This window comes from Ascidiella aspersa, chromosome 6 (genome assembly GCF_963924565.1).
Source record: "Ascidiella aspersa chromosome 6, kaAscAspe10.2, whole genome shotgun sequence".
NCBI classification, from domain to species: Eukaryota; Metazoa; Chordata; class Ascidiacea; order Phlebobranchia; family Ascidiidae; genus Ascidiella; species Ascidiella aspersa.
In genome coordinates this window covers 7,582,537-7,606,804 of record NC_139452.1, presented here as the reverse complement: position 1 = coordinate 7,606,804, position 24,268 = coordinate 7,582,537, and the positions used below count along the sequence as shown (strand labels likewise).

Genomic DNA, 24,268 nt, shown 5'->3' with positions numbered 1-24,268 from the left:
ACTGTCGTAACTAGTTAAACTTAAGCTATAAGTATAGACTGATCTTGACGTTTAAATATGTTTAAAACATTCAGTGTATTTCCAGTTGGCTGTAATTTCACTTTGTGGTGATATATTTATTCTCTGTAAATTTGCAACATAATTATCGACTAGACTCATACATTTGCAAGATTGGAAACTTTGGATTTTGCGTGGGAAAATGTCGGCGCTGATCTAGAATCCTAACACATTTTTTCGCCCGGGGATTAAATTATTAACATTTTTTAGGTTACGGTTCGAGTTAGCGTTTCGCTGGGTCAGGTAATATTATATTTATTCTGCCATATTTTTTATTTCTTGCAATTTTATTTATGACAACTTGCTCCGTTAATGTAAAGAAAGTGGTAGATAGTAGAACCAAAGGGAAGCATATCTGCAGCTCGAAACTTTATCATTCAATATTCCAGGAAGTAAACAAGATCAGAATATAAACGCTAAATTGTGCAGATGGGTTACCACTCAGTGTGTTTCAAAAAGTTGTGTTTGGTAACTAAGATACTCTTCCGACACCATATGCGCCAGTAAAGTTTTTCGCTTTCGACTTCAGCAGCTAATGTTAATTTTACTTATTTCACCTCTATTGTCATGGCTGAGGGCCAGTTTGCATTAAATGACATTTCACGTAGAGATCTCATGTCTTCAGGGCCAACTTTTTAGTTGTGCAGGTGTGCAATTAAAGTTTTATGCACACCCAAGGTTTGCAAATCTAGCACAATTCAATCTTTTTTTATGGAATTCAGGTGTGCAATTACTATTTCAAGTGTGCACACCAATTGCTTTCAAATAATATCTGGTTGGCACCTGTCCCAGAATGCAGACCGCACTGAGAGTGGCTGAACTTTCCAATCTGGAATACACTATTATAGCTGTACAGTTATTTTTTAGTTGGATTAATATATAGCTCTATATTTAATCTTCAGGAGGATTATAGATTGTAATATTGAGCAAAACTCTGACTGTAACAACATAGTTTAATGTGGTGTTTTTGGCACTGACACTACTATATCTTTAAATATACATATCTAATTCTTGGCCGTTTACTTTATATTTTTGTTTTATTTACTTTTTAGATACACTTTGTTAAACAAGATAAAATTTTTCATTAATAAAACTGAATTTGCTTAACAAATGTCATGCATTCATTTCTTGGTTCTCAATCGATAATATCAAGTCTAAGCGACGAGCCACCTTTGGTGCAAGCTATATTCGGAGGCGATGCAGATGAGGTGAGGTCGCTAATCTACAAAAAAGAAGATGTCAATTGTCAGGACACAGAGCGGCGATCTCCGCTTCACGCAGCAGCGTACTTGGGCGATGCTGACATCATCAACCTTCTCATTTTAAGTGGAGCCAGGATTAATGCAAAGGATTCCAGGTGGCTGACACCTCTACACAGGGCTTGTGCATCACGTTCGGATGATGCTGTCAGTGCTCTTTTAAAGCATCAAGCTGACGTGAATGCAAGAGATAAACTGTGGCAGTCACCGCTGCACGTGGCAGCTGCCAACGACGCCCTGTCATGTGCCGAGCTGCTCATTCCGCATCTTAGCAACTTGAACTTTTCTGATCGCGCAGGTCGCCAAGCACTTCATCACGCCGCATTTAATGGCCACCTCAACATCGTCAACCTACTCATCAAACATGGTGCCAACATTCACGCCTACGATCGACAAGAACGTCGAGCCATTCACTGGGCGGCATACATGGGCCATACCGAGATCATCAAGGTTCTTGTGTCACAGGGTGCTGAGATTCACTGCAAGGATAAACGGTGTGGTGACACGCCTATGCATGCTGCAGCGGCCGCAGGACAGACCTCCGCTGTCAAGATGCTGCTTGACCTTGGTTTTGACATCAACACACAAAACGCCCAGAAATGCACACCACTTCATCTTGCCTGTTTTAATGGCCAGGATTGTGTCGTTCACGAGTTGCTTCAAGCCGGTGCAGACCCCAACATATCTAATGATCAAGGATGCAACTCACTTCATCATGCTGCTGCTTCCGCTCACGGTGCACTTTGCCTTGAACTGCTCGTCAACAATGGAGCTAATGTCAATGTGCAAAACAAGGAAGGCAAGACGCCCCTTCACATGACCGCAGTACATGGTAGATTCACAAGGTCACATTCTTTACTTGAAAGTGGAGCAAGGGCTGATATATTGGATTTCCAGGGCAACAGTGCATTGCATGTTGCGGCAAGACATGGCCACGAGCTACTGGTGACAACACTGCTTGAGGCTGGCGCAGATCCTTCAAAACATGGCTCCGGTGGAAAGCTTGCCATTCACTGGGCAGCTTTAAAGGGCCATGTTAATTGCTGCCGCAAGTTGTTGAGTGCCCACGCCTCTGAAGATACAGGTCTGTCTTCTGCTGATGTTATTGGGATATGTGATGAAGAGGGAAGGTCCTGTTTTCACCATGCTGCATGTGGTGGATCATTGGAATGTCTTGATGTGTTCTTGTCATCGATTGAGAGCATGTCCCTGCTAACTCAATTAGACAAAACTGGACGCACTCCGCTCCATTATGCCCTAAGTGCTGCAAGGCGAGAATGTGCAAGAAGGTTAATTAGTAGTATAACCAGGCGTGAAGATGCTGATAAGGATTTGAATTTTCCGGACAAGGACGGAAGGACCCTTCTTCACCACGCTGCCTCATCTGATGCCAATGGTGGTTGTGTAGAATTGCTGCTTGAAAGGGGAGTAAACGTGTTAGCAAGTGACAGTGCCGGTTACACATCTCTACACTTTGCAGCTGCTTGCGGTCACGACACAGTTGTCAAGCTGCTGGTTGAAGCTGATTCTGCTATTCTGAAGACAACTCATGTCAGCGGCTCTAACATTCCTTCTCCACTTCATCTTGCATCCTACTATGGCCATGTTGCCACTGTACTTCACTTAGCAGAGTTGCTTTTAAACCTTGACTTGGCTGATGCAGAAGGCAGAACCCCATTGGAGCTGGCCGCATTCCAGGGCAATGCTGAGTGTATGAGGGCATTACAAATGCAGGGTGCTTGCGTAACACAGAGGAACACCAAGAGCAAGAGAACAGCTCTACACGCTGCCGCGAGCTATGGCCACATCCACTGCATGCAGCTCTTAATTGAAGGCGCTATGTTAGACCAATCAGTGGACAACAACGGCATTGGAAAGTTTGTTAATGGCAGAGATAAAGACAAATGTACACCCTTGATGCATTGTGTCACAAATGGGCACCTCACCGCTGCTGATTTTCTGATGGCAAGGAATGCCTTGGTCTGGCCAGTAGATAAGTTTGGTTGCAATGCATTGCATAGGGCTGCTGCTGTCGGACGTGAAGACATCCTGCGAAATCTTATACACCATGCACAACAGCAACAGAAACCAGTGAGGGCTCGCTTTTCTAACAGCAGCGATTCAACGACGTCAAGCAGCATCAATCCCACAAATTTCAGTGATCCCATAGCTGCCAGAACCCACGATGGTCGTACAGTTCTTCACTTTGCAGCCATTAGGGGCAATCTGGGAATGCTGGAAAACCTGTTGGAAATCACCAACACTGTCAATGTTATCGACCGTTATGGTTACACGCCCTTGCATTACGCATCCTTTGAAGGGCAAGAACCGTGTGTTGATGCAATCTTGTTGCACGATTCCTTCCTCAAGTTTGAGGGGTCACCTTCCACGCCACTCCACTGTGCTGTGTACAATGACAACGAGGCCTGTGCTGAAAGGTTGGTGGAAACCCTGGGAGAAGAGATTGTCAACCTTAAGGACAAAAAGGGAAGATCTCCGCTGCACACTTGCATTCTAAACGACTACACCGATAGTGCTCACTTTCTGCTTTCACACAGTGCAGATGTTGACTGTACTGACACCCAAGGACAGTCACCTTTGATGTTGGCTTCATCACTGGGTCACGACTCATCTGTTGAAATGCTCCTGTCCTTTAAAGCCGATTGCGCCCTGGTTGACGTTGAAAACAATAATGCCTTGCACTTGGCGTGCATAAATGAAAATGAGCCATGTGCTCTTGCACTTTTAGAAGGCATCGAAGATATGAACATCATCAACGCACAAAACAACTCCGGTCAGATTGCCCTACACATTGCAGCCAAAAAAGGTCTCACTCTTGTCACTTTAAAGCTGTTAGAGAAAGGATCAAATGTGGAAACTGCCGACTGCAATGGCTTAACACCTGCATTGGCCTGCGCCCCTAACAACAACGTCGCAGACTGTCTTGACATGCTTATTACCATTATGATAAAGTTTGCCAGCTCTTCTAGTGGTCAGAATTCATTTGACATGAGCAGCATTCGTGCCAGTCTTGAGTCGTGTCGTAGAAGCCAGGGGTCGATTTCTGCCCCAAACTACAAAATAAATTACAAGGCATCGTCTGAAAGTGAAAACACAGCTGACAATATTCCAGATGAAAAACCAACGGAGGAAACACAAGATGATAGCGACAATGAAACCTACTAGCTTGGAATTTTACAACTATAAAATGGTCATTTAAAGACTGTGTTTTTGGGAGATCCTGAACACAAGCCAGAAGTTTTATCTTAATGATCCAGTATGATAAATTGTCTTCTGGGTCGCTTCCACTTAAATAAGCACAATTACATTTTTCAAATTACAACTCACATGTACAGTAATTTCTGATGTGAATATTTTTTTTATATTATATAAATTATAATTTTTGTTGTGCTTCTCTACAAATGGTTTAAAATGCACTTTTTAAGTTTATGAAAGCTTTTGTTGCCGTTCTGCATTATATACCCAAAGTCTTAGTTCAAAACCTTAATAAATTTCTCTCAAAAGTTGTTGCCCAACTGCTTGTTATAATGATAAAGAAGATGTTTTGTATGATTCTTTGCGCTAGAACAAAATAAAGTTCCTGCCTTGCCTTTTTTGTACAATTCGCAGTTCTAGCTCTAATTTTTGTTTTCCTTTGAAATGTCTCAACTTTTACATCCGGTCCAAAGTTGTTGTATGTGCAGGGATTTTTGGGAACATTTTATTGTTTTTTTTTGATTTATTTGCTGATTTTTGTGATTGATGAAAAACGTTGTTAACACCACACCTGGTATTCTATTTTCTTTTAAAAAGCTATTTCAATTGTAATAGCTTTGGTTACATATTAAGTCCTGTAACTACTGTTGGTACTGTTTTTTTATTGATTTCATCTTGTTTCATCCTTGTCTGAATATCCTATGTGCTTAATTATTTAAAATCCTGATTTATTTCCGTTGTGTTTAAATAGGCACCCTACTGACAAAAAATTATTTCTATATGAGCAACTTTTGTTCAAATCGTTATTACAATTGTGCGTGATTGTATGTTGCAATGTATCTTCTGATTCGGGTGCTTTCATTAACTTCATTTTTGGGTCAACTATGTTAATTTAAAGCTCTGCGCCTGAAAGTATTTCTAAAAAAAATTTAAAGGTTTCTTTTGTCATTAGGAAAATTTGTCAGAATTAATAAATATTCACAGCTCACATTGCACTGTGTCATCACCTAATAGCGTTTGCTATGTTATATATATTCCAAATCGGTTCAGTGTTGTTGCGATTGTGGAAAATTTACTTGAACATAATGTGGTGTCGCCATTGTAACTTTTTGCCTGACCTTTAATATGCTGAATGTTCAAAAGTTTATCTCTTTTTGCTTAATTTGTAAGGGTTGCAAACTGTTACTAGATAACTTCCTCAAGGCTACAAGGTTATGATGAAATAAATGCTGTATTTTTTTAATACCCACAAAAACAATTGCAGCCCTTTTCTATAAATTTTGCACCTTGTTCCACTTTTGTGATTTGCTTCATTTGGTGATGCTACTTCATCGAAAATTCCAACCGTTGTCAACTTTTCCATCAGCATTACAAATGTTTTTGTATTCCATCACTTTGTAGTTCATGTGAACATAATTAATTGCTTTGTGTTAGTCTCAGAAAATAGGGAACTAGCAATTTTGTAACTTACTGGACTTATGGCTTCATCAACAAGCCAGACGGAGTCAAGTTCTGACGAATCTGACTCTAATGAGGAACCAGACACAGCTAATTGTAAGCACTATAAAACTTGAAGTTTTTATTTTTATTACAATTTGGTTTTAGTCTGTTCAACGATACAACAAAGTTGAAATATAAATTCCACTTTAACAAACTAAACAGTATTGAAAATAGTTAGTCAGACTGCTCTTGTTTTTCAAGGTAGAACTAAGAGGCTTGTTTCTCTCACATAACTTCAAATTTGAATTAAATTAAAATATGGCCTTAATTCCCTTGAAAAATTTCAACTATGCCTTGCTGCACTGCAGATTGTAGGACAATTGATGATAATTCTACATGCCTATCCAAATTTTTTAGGATTTCAGACACCTAAATAGAAAAAAACATGAAATATTTGCGGAACGCCATATGCAATTACATATTTTGGATGTTTGCAAAAGACAATTATATATACTCGATCAGGGTTTATATGTTGTTTGTAAAACAAAGCAAAGGATATATGCAGCTTTATGTCAATTTTACCCAAAAGATAATAAAACTATTGAGTAAACCAACATGCTAAATCAATAATTCAATAATATAATTGGACAAATTAAATATACTCTGCCTCAAATTATATTTTACTACATTTACAGATTATGGAAGTTTCAATCAAGTATCTGATGAAAGGAAAAGGAAGTTTGTAAGACCCTAACATACTATATATTTAAATTAGTTTCTTGTTAATTAAAAGCTGAATGGTTCTAAGTAAATGGTTGTGTTGCCGGAGAAAGGTCACTCTAATTACTGAATATATTAACCTCATTGTTCAGTAGAAATGTATGTAGCCTCATTACAGAATATCTGTTGATCTGCATTTTTTGTTTAATTTAGGTATATATCTACAATATCCATCTTTGTTAACTTCCCCCTGATATTTTCAGGAATATGGAAGCAATGCAAATACCCTGTCAAGCAGTGAATCAGGGGATGGAAGGGAATTCAATGAAAGTCCACCAAAGAAAATTAAACGTAAGTAAACCATTGTTTTTGTTTCATTTTATTTTCTATGAATTGATTTCATTATAGTTTATCATGATGAGACTTCATTGTATGTTAGTTAAAGTCAAGTTTTATGATTGTTTTGTCACTTTGTGTCCTATGATAAATGGTATATAACCAAAAACTAATATAATACCATTTATATATATATATATAAGAAATTGTATCATTAAGTGCACATTAAACAGTCTAAAATAAGTTACTTTAATGGAGGAGCAATGGTTAGAAACAATACTCTAATGTTGTTAAAAGTTTTTACTGGTATTTTATTTGAAATTTATTGCTAATGCCTATTTTTGAATTCTGTTTTTAATTATGTTTGTATTACAGAAGAACAACAGGAAGAAATGGCCAAAATGCAGCAGCTGGTAAGGATTAAAAAAATTAGCCATATAAAGTTGAGTTAAAATTACCCTAACTATGACTTTTTGCTCAAAACAATTGTAAACCTTATAAATTTAGTCACCCATTCAACCAGTTTGTTTATAGGTAATTGTTTTAAAAAGGCATTTTACAGCCATTTTTATCATTTTCATAAACAATCACCTTAATAGCTAGGAATCCATAATTTTAACACCTGTTTATTGAAAAAAATGTTAATATTGAAAATCAACTTTTTTCAGGGTAACTACAGCAATTTTGCCAGCAACATGATGTCGAAGATGGGCTACAAGCCGGGCACCGGACTTGGCAAGTCAAGCCAGGGGCGAGTGAACATTGTGGAGGCCTCGCAACAAAAAGGTCGCCGAGGTCTGGGCCTTACAATAAAGGTGAGGGTGGCCTTTGTAATCCAGATTACACAATTCGTCACTGGATATGTTGCACTTTCTTTGTCTCCTGTTGTGTAATCACACCACTATTTCTGATTTCTTGCCAATGTCCATCGTAATCAATATAGGCTTTGCTTGAATGGGTAGGTTAATTACCACTTGTCAAATAGTGCGCTGAAAACTGTAATGCAATATCAATATGATTTTAGAAGAACTTAAATGTTCTCACTTGTCAGCAACTTTTCTCTTGGATATATCAAATTTACTGTTTGTCAAATTTTATCGAATTTACTGGGTGTCAATGGATTTATCAATTTTACTGTTTGTCAAATTTAACAAATTTACTGTGTGTCAATGGATTTAACAATTTTACTGCCTGTCTACTGTCTATAGTCAATAAGATTCAAGTTTGGTTACGCAAGTGTTTTAGATGTTGTGAATTTTTAAGTAGCATGGTTTTTGGTAATGTGTGTATGCCCTCTGCTTTGAATGGCAACATTCTACAAGGTCTTGTAATATTAGTACTGTGATATGATACACAATACTTCAAAAAACTTTTATTAAGTTATTCTTATTACTAATATTAGTATACAATGGTTAACAAGGAGCCCAAGAATCAAACTAGTGTTTCCTGTGGCTCATTTAATAGTAGCCTGAGTGCAATGCTACATTACATAAAAGAGAAGTTATTCCCTAATGCTAATTAAATCCTTGGTGCAACAACAAAATTTTATGGAAACAGTACCCATTAACAAATAAATTTAAGGTTTAGACTTACAACCTGTACTAACAATGTTAAAATCGAACTTTGCGATAGGTTTTTTTTTTTGGCAAAATGTTTTTTATGGGAGCCTAACAGCCCTATTTTGTTATAGTGTTAACTTGCTTATCACTGGAGTTCGCGTTTTTGTTGCCTGCTTATTATGTGTTTTGAGTCATTTCCTTTCAAGTAAATACGCAGCTCAGCATGTTGCCGCATAGAAAAGTAAACAACCTGTCATTGCATAATTATGAGCGTTATCGCTTAATTGTGACGTAATTTTATTGCTAGAATACGTGAAATTTTTGTAATTGTCAAGTATGTATTGTTGAGCAATTCATAACATTGTCATGTGTTTTTAATTATTTTGTTTATGAGGCATGTATGCAAAAATCCTGTTTTTTTTACAATATTTTTTATGATGTTTGACTTTTATAATATGTTAAATATCCAGTTAGAAAATAAAAAAGCAGCTGTTTAAGATTTTTTTAAGTTCAAGGATTGCAGGAGACATCTTTCATTTTATTCCTTTAACTGAATTACCAAGTAATCCTTTGTTTTTTCTTTAAAGGCCTTGGACCAAGAGGTTGTTGTTGATTGGACCGACGAGAAAGCTCCTTCTGCTCACGAAGAGGTCAGTTGGATGCCAAACTATACAGGGGAAATTCCCGACGATGATGAACTTGTTGACTGGATACAGGAGGGAAAAGTAAGTAAAAAAAACAGTGGCTCAAAGTTGGGCCAGCAAGTACCATTGTTGGGAGTTAAAAGAAACATTTTTATACTTAACAAAACTCAAATTCAAAATAGATGTTTTGATTAAAACATAGAGAGAGTAGGTTGGGGTGCTTAGGGTGCTCAGGGACCTTCAGCAAAAACTTTGGGTGCTCAGCCTCCCCTGAATAATGAAATCTTTCTGTAAATTACTTAGATTTCGTTTGATGAGTGCGATTTAGGACTCTGACAGTTCTTTAGCAAAAACGCGATTCAGCAAAATACTGGCCTAGAGGTGATAAACAGTTATTTATCAATCAGTTTGGGTTAATAATAATATGAACGTTTTATTATAGAAGCTGTTAGTCGGAATTACAAAACTAATTGGCTCATTAAGAAGAACTTACTGAAATGTGACACTCAATTTTTTCTCGTTATCAAAAATAAACTATTAGTTACCAAAACTTAAATATGCTACTCAGTTACACACATATAAACTCATGTAAGCACTCCTGTGAACAACTGAATTCCTCTATGCATGTATGGGACATCCAGCTTATTGGGCTTTGTTATTCTTTTGCTTTTTTATATGCAGTATTCTGTAAATTACCAGAAGTTTGCAAGCGATCTACAATCCGAATTCTTTAATGAAATCTGGTCTAAGTCTCTTAAACTGATCCATGCTGTGCTGCTATACATATATTATTTAAGGACTTATTCGATCATCATTTGGTGTACTTACGTTTATTAGTTATATGTTGAAATAGAAAAACAGCCTTTTTAAAAAAAAGCGATGTCGTAGTTTTCCAAATCCCCACGCAATAACATTATTATATATTTTTATTTTTTGTTTTATCAGAGAAAACTTCGAATCGATGACGAAACGCACTTTTGTGATCACAAAGCTCTGCAGACGGTCCTTACATGCAAAGTAAGTTTTTTTCAAATGCCACACAACTAGCGCAGGTGTCGCATTTGCATACTTCTATAGGTACGCACCTTCAAGCAGCGTTAAGGCCGTTGATGGTTTGGTTATACATATCTTTTAAAGGCTGCAAGATTTCGAATTGTTTGCCACCTTACTGTTAAACTATAAATCAGTATTTTTGCACTGTTTTTTTTCAATAGGGATAGATACTATAGCTATTTAAATTCGACCGAATGGATAAATGCCTTATCCTTATGCTTCTAAATTAACGCTTGTTTTTTGCCCAATACTTTCTCACTCAAAGCCTAACAGTTACCAAAGTTGAAACATTTACCAAAACCACGCGCTTAGAAATGTAAGAAATATGGATTAAATTTACCTGTAGATTCTCATTGATTTCAGGTCGTAAATATAAAACATGACCTTGAAAATATTTTTATGATCGACATTTAGGGAAGTATAGTCGACAACTCGACATTAAGAAAACACAATTTATGCAAAAACTATATAGTATATATTATACAGTTTATTAGTTAGCACCATTTGTAGCCGTCCACGTTAAAAATCGCAAAAATTAATGAGATTATACTGATTAAGTTTCTTTGTTTAGATTTTAAAACAATCTATTCTAGAGCAGCAACAGTATTGATTGGCTGCAGCAAAATTATAGTTTTATTAGTATTGTTTGAAGTGGTAAAAAGCGTTTTTTTAGATTATTTAGTCAACAAACATCGATTTACATCAAATATTTGATTTTTTATGCGACCAACGCAACATACGGTGCATAACGTTTTAAGGACCATTTTAATTTAACGGACAGTTTGTAAAACTAATGTGAATAAACACAAATGAGACAACAAACATAACAATCAAGTTTATCACGTAGTGGGGCCTTGAATTAATTTCTTCAACAATTCGGTCAAATTTTTGTGCAATCTTGTCCAGGGACAATCTACTCAAATCTAACGATGTGGTCTTACTATGTTCGCCGTCTAAAAAAATGACGGTGACATACTTTTCGGGAAGACCCATAGACTAAGGAACACTGTCTCAAAGTTAAACATTTAAATTTGAACAGACAATCTTCGACGACCTCGAAGGTCCTGAAATGCGGAAAGCGCGGACGCGTTCAAATCCGTACGAGATCATAAAAGGCGGAATCTTCCTCAATCGCGCCGCCATGAAGATGGCCAACATGGATCATTGCTTCGGCTACATGTTCACCTCGCCAAAAGTAAGTTTTTCGCTTTGTTCGGTAAAAGTATTTCTATCGGACGTTCATGGTTTACAAATTGCCACACTCCTGTCGTGGTGGATTCACCCGATCTCAGTTTTTTCGAATTAAAACCATAAATTCATTAAACTTTAGTTAGTGCAATTTACCCTTCGAGTTAAATTAAATGCAAAAACTGCCTCGTGCAACATCCATGTCGTTGGCAATCTTGTCAAGGTGAATATAAATTTACACGATTTTTACGTTACATTGGTAAAAGCCAAGCATGTACAAAGTTTTCATAATTTTGTAGACTCGAATAGTGATAAATGGTTATTGTCGAAAACACAAAATAGAGAAAGCCAAGAAACGCCCTAAAAACAGAAAATTATTTAAAATGTAAAATTTGAGTCCCATACAGAATAAGAAGTTTTTAAAAGCGCTTTAAATAATTTTTTATTTATTTCGAACAAAGTACAACTTCCAGCCATTACGCTCCAATGTTAAAAATATAAATTCGCCAAGTTATTTTTTAACCGTTGTAATCCCATCCGTGACGTAAAACAGGAATACGCAAATATGCCTCGACTTGTTGCAGTGACGTCAGTATGATGATTGATTTCCCGGCTGTTAGTTTCCGTTGTTTGATCTTTCTCGGATTTCGACACATTTTTTTACTTCCCGGTGTCATGATGACCTATTGTTGTAGACTGACGTTTTTTTAATGGAAAGATATTAAAATGCGAGTGCGCATGACGTTTATTGTAAGATGTCGCACATGACGTTAACTATACCAAGAAATGTTCTCATTACTCGGTATCAGTGCCTAGCTGCATTTACAGCCTACGTCATTCGCTTTGTAGTTTGGTAAGGTTTTGTTGTAAATATCGAACACTGCTGTTTTACACAATTAGTAATTAATTTAGTTTACTGTTTTTTTTGGTGATTTGCGAGGGCCTATACCTTATTCTTGATGCTCGAGCCCGAAAATTGTTAAAATTATATGTTAAGTCAAATGTGTAAATGTTGACTGCGATGTCGTTTATTTTACTGTTTTTTTACAGCTGTTTGTTTATTACACAGCATCGTTTACATTTCATTCTCTTGAGAAGTTATGACCACGTGAGTGAATACACAACAAGATCGTTTGACTTAAATTATTTATAATGTTTTCCCAATATGTACAGCAGCTGATACAAGTGGAAGTTATAATTTTAAAATGTGCGGAATTTAATGAAATTTTCTCATATTTTTGGTGATTCTTGATTTTGCGAATATGTCAATTTTAGACCAAACAGCTTAAAACCGATGCGCCCGTATACAAATGTGAAAATAAGTTGCTGGAAAGTTCTGCGTGACAACTGTTGTGCCTGTCGATTAAACCTACGGCCTGTCAAATTACATCACATAATTAAAGAACATTACTATGTTAATGTTGTACAAAAAGGTTTGCTATTCACTTGGCTAATTGCAAAAAGTGGCTTTTATAACTTTTAAAGGATGTCAACCTTAGCAAAACCGAAGTACTCTTCGCAAATCACAATGAACCTCCAAACAAAGTGGTTTTGAAGTATTTCCGCTGAAACTCTTAGCGCTTGTTTAGTTTCGATATATCACTGTTTTACAATTGGTCTAAGAGTTTGTTAAAAATAGTGTTACGGCAATACAAAGCAGTTAAGCAGAGTTCTCTCGTATAGCTAAAAAACGTAAAAGTGGGCGAACTAGTTTACTTGTCAAAAAGGCCTTTTTTAGGCGGTTCACAGCTTAACTAGCGTCTCCGTTTCCTAATACCTCTGCAGTTTTAGTGAAAAAAGTGTCGTTATAACAGGACCTGCAGCAGATTCAACTGCCAAACTTCGTGCAAGTTAACAGGACACTAATTTTTTTGTAAACGCCATGTTTTCAGGGCTTGCAGTCCAACCAGCTGCTTTACTTCGCCGACATATGCGCAGGCCCGGGCGGTTTCTCGGAGTACGTGCTTTGGCGCAAGAAGTGGAGGGCCAAGGGCTTCGGCTTCACCCTTAAGGGCGGCAACGACTTCAAGCTGAACGACTTCTTTGCCGCCGACTCGGAGCTGTTCGAACCCCACTACGGTAAGTTTTCGTTATCTCTACCACCGTAACGGTTCACACAAGGTTATGGATCAGGTTTTTCAACCTTTTTACGCGGCGACCAAAATACTTAGCGTAAGTTTAACAGCGAAGATTTGGCAACCCAATTCTCTTTTAATTTTTCTAATTTAAGCGAACAAAACGTTAACACATTGGCTTAAATGAGTTGAAATTTAGTTGATTTGAGCCTTGTGTTCGTATTGCTTCTGCAAAGTATTGAGCAATCATTTTAAAACCAATATCAATAGATGTAACCTTGTGAACTACTACTGTCGGCGATCGAATTTTGTTCACCAACAATGGGTTAAGAAACACTGGGCTAAAGCAACGAGCTTTTTGGACAACTACCGATCGAGTTTGCTCATTTCCATGATGGTTTAAATTAAACGGCGACCCAACCACTGACATAGATACATTTATTGTACACTGTACAGTTGTACACTAACACTAACGCGCGTACTTATAAACAGTTCAGTCGATTATGCTTTGTTCGCCCAAACCCAGCCATAGACGCCATTATGAAAAACTAGCAACTTGGATTTGTCGCCGAGATATTTTATATCCTCTAGCTCACAATTTGCTGTCTCTATAAAAGGTCTTTTGTTAATCACGATAACTAGAAACCTAGATGAAACCACGAATGTCATTTGACAGACGTCGCCGTGACCCTTACACACTGAAAAGTCCCGCTACCAAAACGGTCAGACATGCGCCTTTTAAATACCACGCACTCCAGTAGTGTTTGCTGGGCCCTTATTGGTGAACTTTAATGGTTAAATAGGTCTAACGCGAAAACCAGACGATGTTTAGTTTCGAGAAAACTTGTGGTTTTACTCTGATACAACTAATACAAAAAACATTTTGTTATATTTATTTTAATTACTTATTTATTTTATTGTCGTTGAAATGTTTTGGCAAAGATTCATACCCAAAATTGTGCGTTCTGCTTTGCGCAGTTTGGCAATAAGGGCCAAAAAATCTACTGATGTGCTTAAATGCGCCGTTGAACAAAGTAGCATTTTTGTGATCTAAACTTAAATTAGAATTACATTTGGGATGAATAGTATACACAAGTTTTATAAATTGCCCAGGTTATTTAAAAACACAGCGTTCCGCCAAGTCACAGAAAAAAAAATAATAAGGGCGGGCGCTTGCCGTTTTTTAACCGGTTAATTTTTGTGGAATTGTTTAAGTGCGCCCTATACTTCTAGCCTCAGTTTATAGCATATAACGTTCTTATATGCTATAACAGGGATATTTCGCTGCAGGGGTCGGCGGCAAGGACGGTACAGGCGACATTATGAAGGGTGAAAACTTGGAAGAGTTCCAACGATTCGTGCTGGACAACACGGGTGACGAGGGTGTCCACTTCGTGATGGCCGACGGGGTAAGGCTTTTTTGTCATATATATAGGGTTGCAAAAAATCTCTCTTCAATCAATCTTGAATATCTTGGAATTAATCAGATATTGATACTTTCAAAAAAAAATCCCATGTGTTTTTAAAAATTCTGTTAAAATCCTGTGTGTTTCAGATGTTTTAGAATAGTCTTTTGATTTATTTGTTGTGCTACTTTAATTAGGTGTTTTAACAGTACCTTAGTGAAACAAATATTGGTTATTGTGTTGACTCTTGACTATGACATTTATACTGTTGTGTTTTTTTTTACTCGGAATTAACCAATGGTTTAAAATTAGTTTTTTTAGTTTTTGTAATCAGGGTCGTCCAATCAGTTATTTTTACGCGGTTTCAATGACACTATTTATTTTATGGTCGTCCAGGCGCCAGGGCATTATTTTACTTGGCCTGGTCGCGGTTATGAAAGTCTAGCTGTTGCATTCTAACCTTACAACTTTAGCCATTGAATGAATAATAGTAAAAGTAGCTTAGAAATGACCCTGTCTTAAGATTTAAACAGTAATCCGTATTTGTACCTTGTTCTTGCTGCAAAGTTTTAAAAAGTGAAAATAAATTATAACACGCGAAAAAAAAGAAATGAAAACTTACCAAATTACAAAAACTTCACTAATAAATTGCATTGAGTTTCCGGATAAAGTCCTGTCATGTCGTATTACTAATACCTCCCTATACCCAATTTAAAACATCTTCTTTAATTAAAATAAGCCGCGGTGCTGTTCACACAGTTTTAAAAAGTGAATTTTAATATCACACCAAGACTAAAAATCTTAAAATCATCGATACAAGGTGTTCCCCAAATCGCATACCGGAGAACTTTCATCTTCTTCTTTTCTCCAGGGCTTCTCAGTGGAGGGCCAGGAGAACCTTCAGGAGATCCTCACCAAGCAACTCCTCCTCTGTCAGTTCGCATGCGCTCTTTCCATCCTCCGGGAGGAAGGATGCTTCGTGTGCAAAACCTTCGACCTATTCACTCCCTTCTCGGCAGGACTCGTTTTCCTCCTAAGGATCGCCTTCGAGCGAGTCGCCATCTTTAAGCCGGTCACAAGTCGACCCGCCAACTCGGAGAGGCAAGTTTTCTTTAGGCGTTATTTTTTGGGGCGTCCTAAGGTGAACTTTAGTGAGGACGGAAACCTCGCGCAGGGCAAAAGCTCGCTTGATTTTGATTTTCAGTATGAATACAGACCGTGAAAGCGTGGCCTATCGATTTTATTAAACTTGAGAGTTTTAAGCAAGAGTTGTAAGGATAATTACCACACGTGTAGCGGTGTAGGTATTGTAGATAGCTCGAAAAAAAAACGGTTTTCGATTCGAAAAACAATTCTTTTAGCAAAAAGCCTTCTGTTTAAGACAAAATAACGCTTATTGCACTTCTGTTACGTCCCTTAAATTCCTTAATTTTGTCAGAAAAATAAAGTTAAAATTCAGAAAAAAATCTAAAATAAATTACCTTAAAAATGCGCGTGTTTTTTCTTCAAAAAAAAAAAAAAACGATTCCTGCGAATTAAAACTAAATCTTCGATTTGGTTGCTAAACAAATAAGCCCTTCACGCACAGATGTTGCGAACACTAATCTTCGACCTGTCAAATCGTTTTGGAATGGCATTGTATAATCTCTAATCTTCCTAATTTTTTGTGCCTAGTGAGAAAACTGTTTATCGCCAATGGATTAATATGTTTTACACTGGTGTAGCTAAACGGATAAGCATAACGTTCTAGGAATAACGTAATCTGCTTGCTATGCATGGGCTACCGCGATACCTATAGGTTGAGAGTTTTATTTATTTGTTTTAACGACCACAGCCCAGTTCCTTATTTAAACATTTGTACGTGTATAAAATCAGATAAAAAGATGATTTTTTTATGTAGCAAAGCTTGCTTATATGCTCATATACGCTAGGGTTGTTCAGACTTTAACGTCTATGAAAAGTTATGTTTTTCGAAACATTTACCTTCGGCTATAAAAATAGGGAATGTCCAAAAGATTAGTGAAGAAATGCCGTGCATTAAGGTTGCCTAAAAATCAATTTTTCGGAAAATTTTGCCAAAAAATCATTTTTTTCGAGAATTCGCCTGTTGTGATATTTTGCAATTTTCGCTGTAATGCGTAGAAATGTAAGCCGGCAGTAATTCGAAATTCATATTTTTACTGAATTAAAAATATAAGAAGGAATACGAACTTAATCACAGCTATGCTAATAACACCTATCTTTGACAACTCTAAAATGCGTAAAAATCAATACATTTCAAGAAGAGACTCTCGCAAAGCAGTGAACATTTCGGGAATAAACTCTAACTCACAATTGGCGTGAGTAACGCAACGTAACGTGACATGACGTAACGTTAACTGTTTGTTGTGCAGGTACGTGGTATGCGAGGGCTACCGCGACAGCCAGCAGCGACGCATCGGCAACTACTTGATGGACGTCAACGAAACCCTCAACGACCTCAAAGACACCGATCGTGACGTCACTGAAGTGGTGCCCTTCGAGATCCTGTCGGAAGACGTCGAGTTCGTTCGCTACCTGAAGCAGTCCAATGAAAGGTAGATATACTTGCAATGAGAGCCCTATAAATCAAAATTGCAGCCCGCGGGGTTAATTATTTTTCTCCCCATCCTATTGCCTTAATGAAGATAAAATATGGATTGTTTATTCATTTGACTTGCTATTGCAGCATACTGCGCAGTGTGGATTGTGTTTGTTTTTTGCAAAGCGTCACCTAAACTAAATCATAAAACAGTGAGTTTTTATCAAACATTTTTAGCCCTATTTTTGTGTAGAAGACAACGTTGAACAGGTTCGGGAATTTAGTCGGTTGACATTTTCGCATTTCACGTTTATTCACATGCCTTTATCCGCCTTGCATCTCATCAAATATCACGAGACTCCGTCCAAAATCGCTAACAGACGCAGCATATATTTGTGGAATCACCTTATTGGATGAAAACGAAAAAAAATATTATGTTTTTGATATGCAGATCTGTTTTTTTTTATTAGGATGTCCTAACCTAACTTTACGAAGGATATTTTTAACGTGTTTAAACTAATAGTTTGTTGTCCCGACATTTTTGTACACTCGTAGAAATTCTTGCGTTATAATGGTAAAGTGTTAGGCTTATAAATTCCAAGTGTTTTCCATTAGACTTGACGATAAAAGGTTACTGTGTTGTAAATTTGACATTCAGAAGAGCTTATAGTCATATCTCAACACACTATATTTAACTGTTTAACTTTGTTTTTAGCCTTGCCGAACAGCAGTGCAAAGCGCTCGCGAAGATCCATGCTTTCACCAAAGACAGGTGTGTTGTGTTTGCACTCACTTTTAAACTGGACGATTTTTTATTGTAATCGACAGTGGAATTATATACTCTCATCAAGGGTACCCACGATTTAAGCGCAATATATATTCCATTTGACTTAAGTCTGAACCTGTATTTCTCTCGAGACTTTAAACTTATCTACTTGTTTAATGTTTATACTCCCACAAGAGTTAGTTTGTTTTATTAGATTATTTTCAATATTTTCGCAGAGATGGATCCAAATATAAAATGCCTATAAAAAGCACAACAGAGACCACTAAGCCCCATGCCCAATTACCACAGTGTCACTCTTTTATCTTGTCGAAATATTCGGACGCAGAAACCTTATCGAGACGACGCAGGGCGACATCCGCACCCAGTGCATGAACCTGTGGGGAATTCCCGACCGGCCGCGTTCGGCGCCGGTCAAGAGCGACCCGGCCTCCATCTTCCGGCGCCTGACCGGCCAGGACGACCCCCCTGCTCTTTTCACGCGACCCCCTGAACTTCTCAAGGCTGACAACACCAAGACGCTGGAGCGAGTCTACAACTACAAGTGTGTCGTCACAGCGGCAAACAGCAGCGTCATCATAAGTCTGGGGGTGAGTCGTCGTTTTTTTGTTATTTGGAGGGTAGGGGTAGGTGGGACTGTAAAGGGTACTTGCGCGCTTGGGACCTGGATTATTTTCAAAAACAATTTTTTCTGCTTTTTCTTGTTGTTTTTTTTTAGATCGGGAAAATCGATAGTAACTATAAAGTAAAATATTTCCGATTTTGACTTTTAAACTGATAATAATAATTAGTTGAATCGTTTTTCATCGTCGCCATATGATTTTAAGAATAGAAAAATTCTTGTCGACCAAAAATAAACACTAATTAAATATGTTGTTCTCAATGTCGTTCCTCAAAATCGGTTGAAAATCGGATCAAACATGATTCATTTTAACATGTTTTGCGTGTTGTTCTTTTGTCATGCGTGCAAGTCTTTTTGCTTGAAACTTTCCCTTTGTTTGTACAATTAACATCGCACTGTTTGGACTGGCTAAGGGTTTTGTATAGAAATACCCTTCACTTTAGGTGATCTGGTGATGTTCTGCCAGCCTTTCAGCTATTTCCCATCCAACAAAATAGCTCTTAAATGTAATAGGGGTATTTTTTTCCGTAGTGGTAAAACTTTCTTTCCTCCTAAAATTCTTCAATTTATGAAAGCGCTTGCTGCGTCCACCTAAAGATTTTCCGCTTATAGTTGTGATAAATTCATCACAAGCACTCCTATAAGTTCCCACTTTTTAACCCCGCAGGGCTCCTACGTGTTCTACTGGAACCAGCGCGCCCACAAGTGGTCGAACCTGACCCAGCTGAAGTGCTCGATACCACGTGACACGATCCTCGAAGTCGAGATTGTCGACGAATTGCGGGGCGAGGCGAGTAAACTTTTACGCGGGTTTTAATTTTGAAACGAATGGCCGAAATTGCCATGTTGATGGCCATTTAGCGGTGGTTCTTTGGCTTTTTTAGCGCGGACTCCAATGCTTTTGGTTCGCGTGGACCAGGTTCGGCACTATTTTTTCGGAAACCACGTCATATAACAAGTAGACCTACGACACCTGCTGTTGTCGGCAAAACAAATATGAAACTAAAATAAAGTCCAAATACATTCAAGAAAATAGAACGAATTTCTTTTCAAATAAACACTAAAATTTTAACTTACCATGGACCCCAGTTTAAGAACCCCTTATAGTCAATCGCTGGTCTTTTTTTAACATAACCTTTTCATTTATAAAAGACTGCTCGGTGTTAAAAATATATTTTTTTTCTTTGTTGATTTTAGGGCAAGGCCCAGCGTCGCTCTTGTGCGCTCCACGTGGTGGACGGGTTGGTGTTGGCCGGCGAAAATATCAGCGAGCGAAACTTCTCGGAAAGGTGAATATTTCAGTAGATTGCAATCATATATACGAAGTGATAAAGTTGCATGGGAGCCCGCATACATTTTTTTTTCGAGCGCCGAATATGACACGATTATGATAAACATTGTATTTTAAACTGAAGGCGCCAAAAAATTGCGGGCAATGATGCCCTCTTCCATTTTAACGGCGGTCGTAAATTAAATTTTAACTTTACATTTTTTAACATTTAGCACTTTTTGTTGTTGTTGACTGAGGGTTTGTAAATGTATTTTATGGGAAAAAATGCGATATTCATCAAATGTATTCAACATTTGTACGTCAAAAAAAAATGTCCAGCTTGAGCTCTGTGTTTTGAAAGTGCCGTTAGAAATAATAAAAAATGTATTTAATTATGTTGACAACGACATATATACGGTTTTGTTTATATATACTCAAAAATTGTCGAGCGATTGAATTTTAGGTCTATAAAGACTAAAAATTGTGTTTCAACCCTCTAATTGCAATTCAGCTGGCTTGTTACACTCACTCTCTTTCTATAATTCCCTGGTTTGTTGATATAAATTATTTTCCCCACTGTATACTAACAACTGACCAGTTTGTACCGTTATGTTTTACGTTCCAGGGCTCAATGCATCGCAATGTTCATAAAGGCGATCACCAAACCGACCTTGCATTATTTAAGCGTTATACGACCCAAGCAGATCCATAGACTCGAAGAAATCCAACAAGTTTTCGAACGGTAAGCATCGCTTTTTACATCTTTTTGTTAAACGCGCAAACTGGATAGATAAGGAAATTCTTCTGGGTTCGCCAGAACTACTCTTGTTTAGCAGCATACCGATTATTAGATCAAACAAATGTTAAAGTAATTCCGCTTCTCAATGTCGTCACCCAAAACCAGTTGTTTATACTTATCGTTGTTTTGAAAATAAAGTCCATACTGTAGCATGTGAAAAAACATTCGGTCTAGAATTGAAGAAATTTTAGTAGCTTTACGCACGAATGTGTGCTGTTTTTGTTGTGGTTGAATGATTCATCTACCTGTCCGATGGATGGTTCAGTTTTAAGTTTTGGTTTTCCTAAAATGTTATCCAATTTTTTGACACTATTTTAACCTTCTACATGCAGTTTGTCTATGAAGCGCATCAAGGGCGGTGGAATGGTGCCCAGGGTGTGCTGCAACATTGCTGATACCGAAGCCTGTTTCGTTCCATCAGGAATCACCTTCATCAGAGTTTCAAAAGGTTACTGATTTCTTTGTAAGGTTGTCGGCGCTACAAAAAGCCACTTTTTCCTTTCGACTAATTCCCGTAAAACTGGCTTTACAACCTTTTTATCCGATTTTATTATCAAAAAGTTGGCCCTATAAATGTTACAGGATAAGTTACTAAACAACTTTTTGTTTGCAGATCCGTGGTCGATGGCATTCAGCAGGTCGCAGAAAAAGAAGTACTTTTTTAACGAACGTACCCGTCAGTCGGTGTTCGAATGCCCTCCCGACTTTAACGCAAATTACCAGTAAGTTCGATTTGATCTATGCTTCAGAATAATATTTTCACAAATTTAGTAAAATGTGGGAACGTTTAAAGCAAGTATATACTCTTTGCCTATCGCGGTCGTTGCCAGTTACCGAGTAGGCTGGTTTGCGGTCTGTTTTGATTTTCTTTTATGTTATTAAGAAAACTGATTGTCATTAAAATGCCAAAATGGATGTTTCCAAATTTTTCAAAACATTTCAATTAAGTTTTGAAACGATTTCACTTCCCAGTATTACTAAACGCTGGTTAATACTGCTTTGATTACTAAGGTTCTTTATATAGATCGGCCGATATCACTTTTTTGACCGATACACGATTTTTTATAATTTTTTATATACTTTTTTTTAGAACACAATACACGGGTTTTTTACTAACTTCAATAAAAATATAAAAGCCATAATATTTGATAAAAGCGACACTTCGCAATTTACAGACGTTTCAGCAATAACTCATGCCATCATCAGTGTAAAAATCAAGTGAAGATAAAAGCGATAAAACGTAAAAAGAAAGGAAAAAAAAGGCGATGTATGGGTCAATGCGTAGCGCTAGGTATTAAAAAGATATTACTGATGATGGCACGAGTTATTGCTGAAACGTCTGTAAATTGCGAAATGTCGCTTTTATCAAATATTATGGCTTTTATATTTTTATTGATACTTTTTTTAATTATTAAACTATTATTTTGCATATTAACTTGGCGTGATGCTAAAAACCCAATTTTTTTGTGAAAAAGGTCGTTTGTTGTACAGGAAAAATTATATTATATTATCGTACTAAGATATCGGCCAACATTTACCGATACATCGGTCTATCTCTAATTGTTTATTGATTTCTTTTTTTGGTTTTGTTCGATAAAAGAAATAATTTCTAATATCTTTGCTTCCATATATCATTTTCGAGGATGTTGTTTGAATATGATAACCTGTGTGGTTCAGGCTGTGTGCATCGACGCGTGTCCACTGGTCGTGGGGCGAAGGGGTCAAAGTTCACCGCGACCAGGAGCGCCACCGTGCGGATCTGCTGTCCGCCGACCAGCTGTGTCAGTTCGTGACGTCACACACTGCACACTGACGCGCATGAGGGATGGTCGCGTTGCGAAAGTCCACTACTATGCACTGAAGTTGTTAAGATATGTCTCTCTTGAAACAACGCCTAAAATAAGCGACCTGGTCAGTTTCTTCCAGACCAGACGTGGTCAAACTGCGGCTCTTTGATAAGTTTTTTGTTGTGGCACTTCTATTTCAAGAGTAATATCAAAATTATGTTCTTCATTTGTTCACAGTTATTAAAAATATTGTGTCGTGGCCCCCCAAGCCCACTCTTACGTGATCGTACAAATTTGATCCATTTTATAAGCTTTTATTTATTTTATGCGAATCTGATTTTTAAATTTTGGTCACGTCGCTCAAAATTTTTCCACCCTGGTGTAGGCTCTTGACACCTTTATTGATTTAAAATGTTTTCTTCAATTGTATTTTTCCAGTTGGGACCTTACGTAAAGACAAGAAACAAATTTGAAAGTTTCAAATGTCCCCAAGTTGTGTTTTTTTCGTTATATGGACTGCATTTCATTATTTTGGACAGTAGGCTTAATGAAACGCAAGTTGATTTTCCATTATTATTATGTACGACAAGCGTTGACAATATAAGGTAATCACTAATCACTTTAGTAATTAGAATTTAAGGCAGCCGAAGTGTTGTATGCATTTCACGAGCAACTGTGTGCCATTTTTTTCAGTCAAATGCTGTAAATGTTCATATAATAATAACCTTTTTTACAACCCGCTGTAAATTGAACTGTACTCCATGCAGTTGTGGCACAAACCATTTCCTGAGGTAACTGGCAACCAAAAGTGCAAACAATAACGGTGCTGCTTAGTTATACCACAACTACTTAAAGCCTTTTCTGCTCCAAGTGGATGGCATTACCAATATTACTGCTCTTTAATCGCAGTTTGACTGTGCTTTTCGTATGGAAATCTCCTTATTTGATTTTTAAATAAATCCCGTTCAATGATCTTGTCTGCCTCTATTTTGCCCTCTTGTACACATCAAATTGTTAAGCCTAGCTGATTAAAATCGTTATGGTATCCACAGATATTTTAATAAACTGTATTAAACAGATGATGTAAAGGGTTCATATAACAGGTAACTATAACCACCTCGTTTAGTTGTGCCATGATTCCAGTTGTTGTTTGGGCTGTTCTTGGGACTACCTTCTGTGACACTTATTTACGTCATGGGAGGGTCTTTTAGCTCTGACTTGACCTTTGTCCATGCACCAGTGATACTAGAGTTATGAGAGTGGGGTTTTGCGGATTATGTTATTAATTTATATCAATGTTTTTTGCTACAAAAATATTTGCTTGCTTCAGTCAATCAAAATACAAGCACAGCTAAAAAACAATATCATTGACCAATAATGCCTAAATTTCAACAAAACGGAAGTCTCCTGAATATTGTGTTATAATCGAACACACGTATGTGTGTGTTAATAAAACTGGACTAAATTAAACTAATTCCTCTTTGCAAAAACCC

At 37.3% G+C, this 24,268-nt stretch overlaps 2 protein-coding genes across 2 annotated transcripts; both read left to right on the top strand.

The window, feature by feature from the left end:
- Window positions 1-1,120: 1,120 nt before the first annotated feature.
- On the top strand, window positions 1,121-5,966 carry LOC146139447 (serine/threonine-protein phosphatase 6 regulatory ankyrin repeat subunit C-like). The gene has a single exon (XM_083391854.1). The coding sequence runs from the start codon at window positions 1,173-1,175 to the stop codon at window positions 4,500-4,502; it is 3,330 nt and encodes a 1,109-aa protein (XP_083247980.1). The 5' UTR covers window positions 1,121-1,172; the 3' UTR covers window positions 4,503-5,966.
- LOC146139446 (cap-specific mRNA (nucleoside-2'-O-)-methyltransferase 1-like) lies at window positions 5,965-23,748 on the top strand. Its single transcript, XM_083391855.1, has 20 exons — window positions 5,965-6,086; window positions 6,668-6,714; window positions 6,956-7,043; window positions 7,404-7,441; window positions 7,697-7,843; window positions 9,175-9,312; window positions 10,177-10,248; window positions 11,324-11,479; window positions 13,365-13,551; window positions 14,838-14,956; window positions 15,825-16,054; window positions 17,347-17,529; window positions 18,229-18,285; window positions 18,626-18,887; window positions 19,587-19,709; window positions 20,117-20,208; window positions 20,815-20,931; window positions 21,321-21,436; window positions 21,602-21,710; window positions 22,666-23,748. Exons 1-20 carry the CDS (start codon window positions 6,011-6,013, stop codon window positions 22,799-22,801), a joined length of 2,493 nt encoding a protein of 830 aa, XP_083247981.1. The 5' UTR covers window positions 5,965-6,010; the 3' UTR covers window positions 22,802-23,748.
- Window positions 23,749-24,268: the final 520 nt, after the last annotated feature.

What these genes read in the sequence shown, in the direction of transcription:
- LOC146139446 (XM_083391855.1), top strand. Translation starts at nt 6,011, where the DNA reads ATGGCTTCATCAACAAGCCAGACGGAGTCAAGTTCTGACGAATCTGAC. An exon ending in TCCACCAAAGAAAATTAAAC is followed by an intron (nt 7,044 to 7,403) that starts GTAAGTAAACCA and finishes TTTGTATTACAG; the next exon opens with AAGAACAACAGGAAGAAATG. An exon ending in ACTGGATACAGGAGGGAAAA is followed by an intron (nt 9,313 to 10,176) that starts GTAAGTAAAAAA and finishes TTGTTTTATCAG; the next exon opens with AGAAAACTTCGAATCGATGA.
- LOC146139447 (XM_083391854.1), top strand. Translation starts at nt 1,173, where the DNA reads ATGCATTCATTTCTTGGTTCTCAATCGATAATATCAAGTCTAAGCGAC.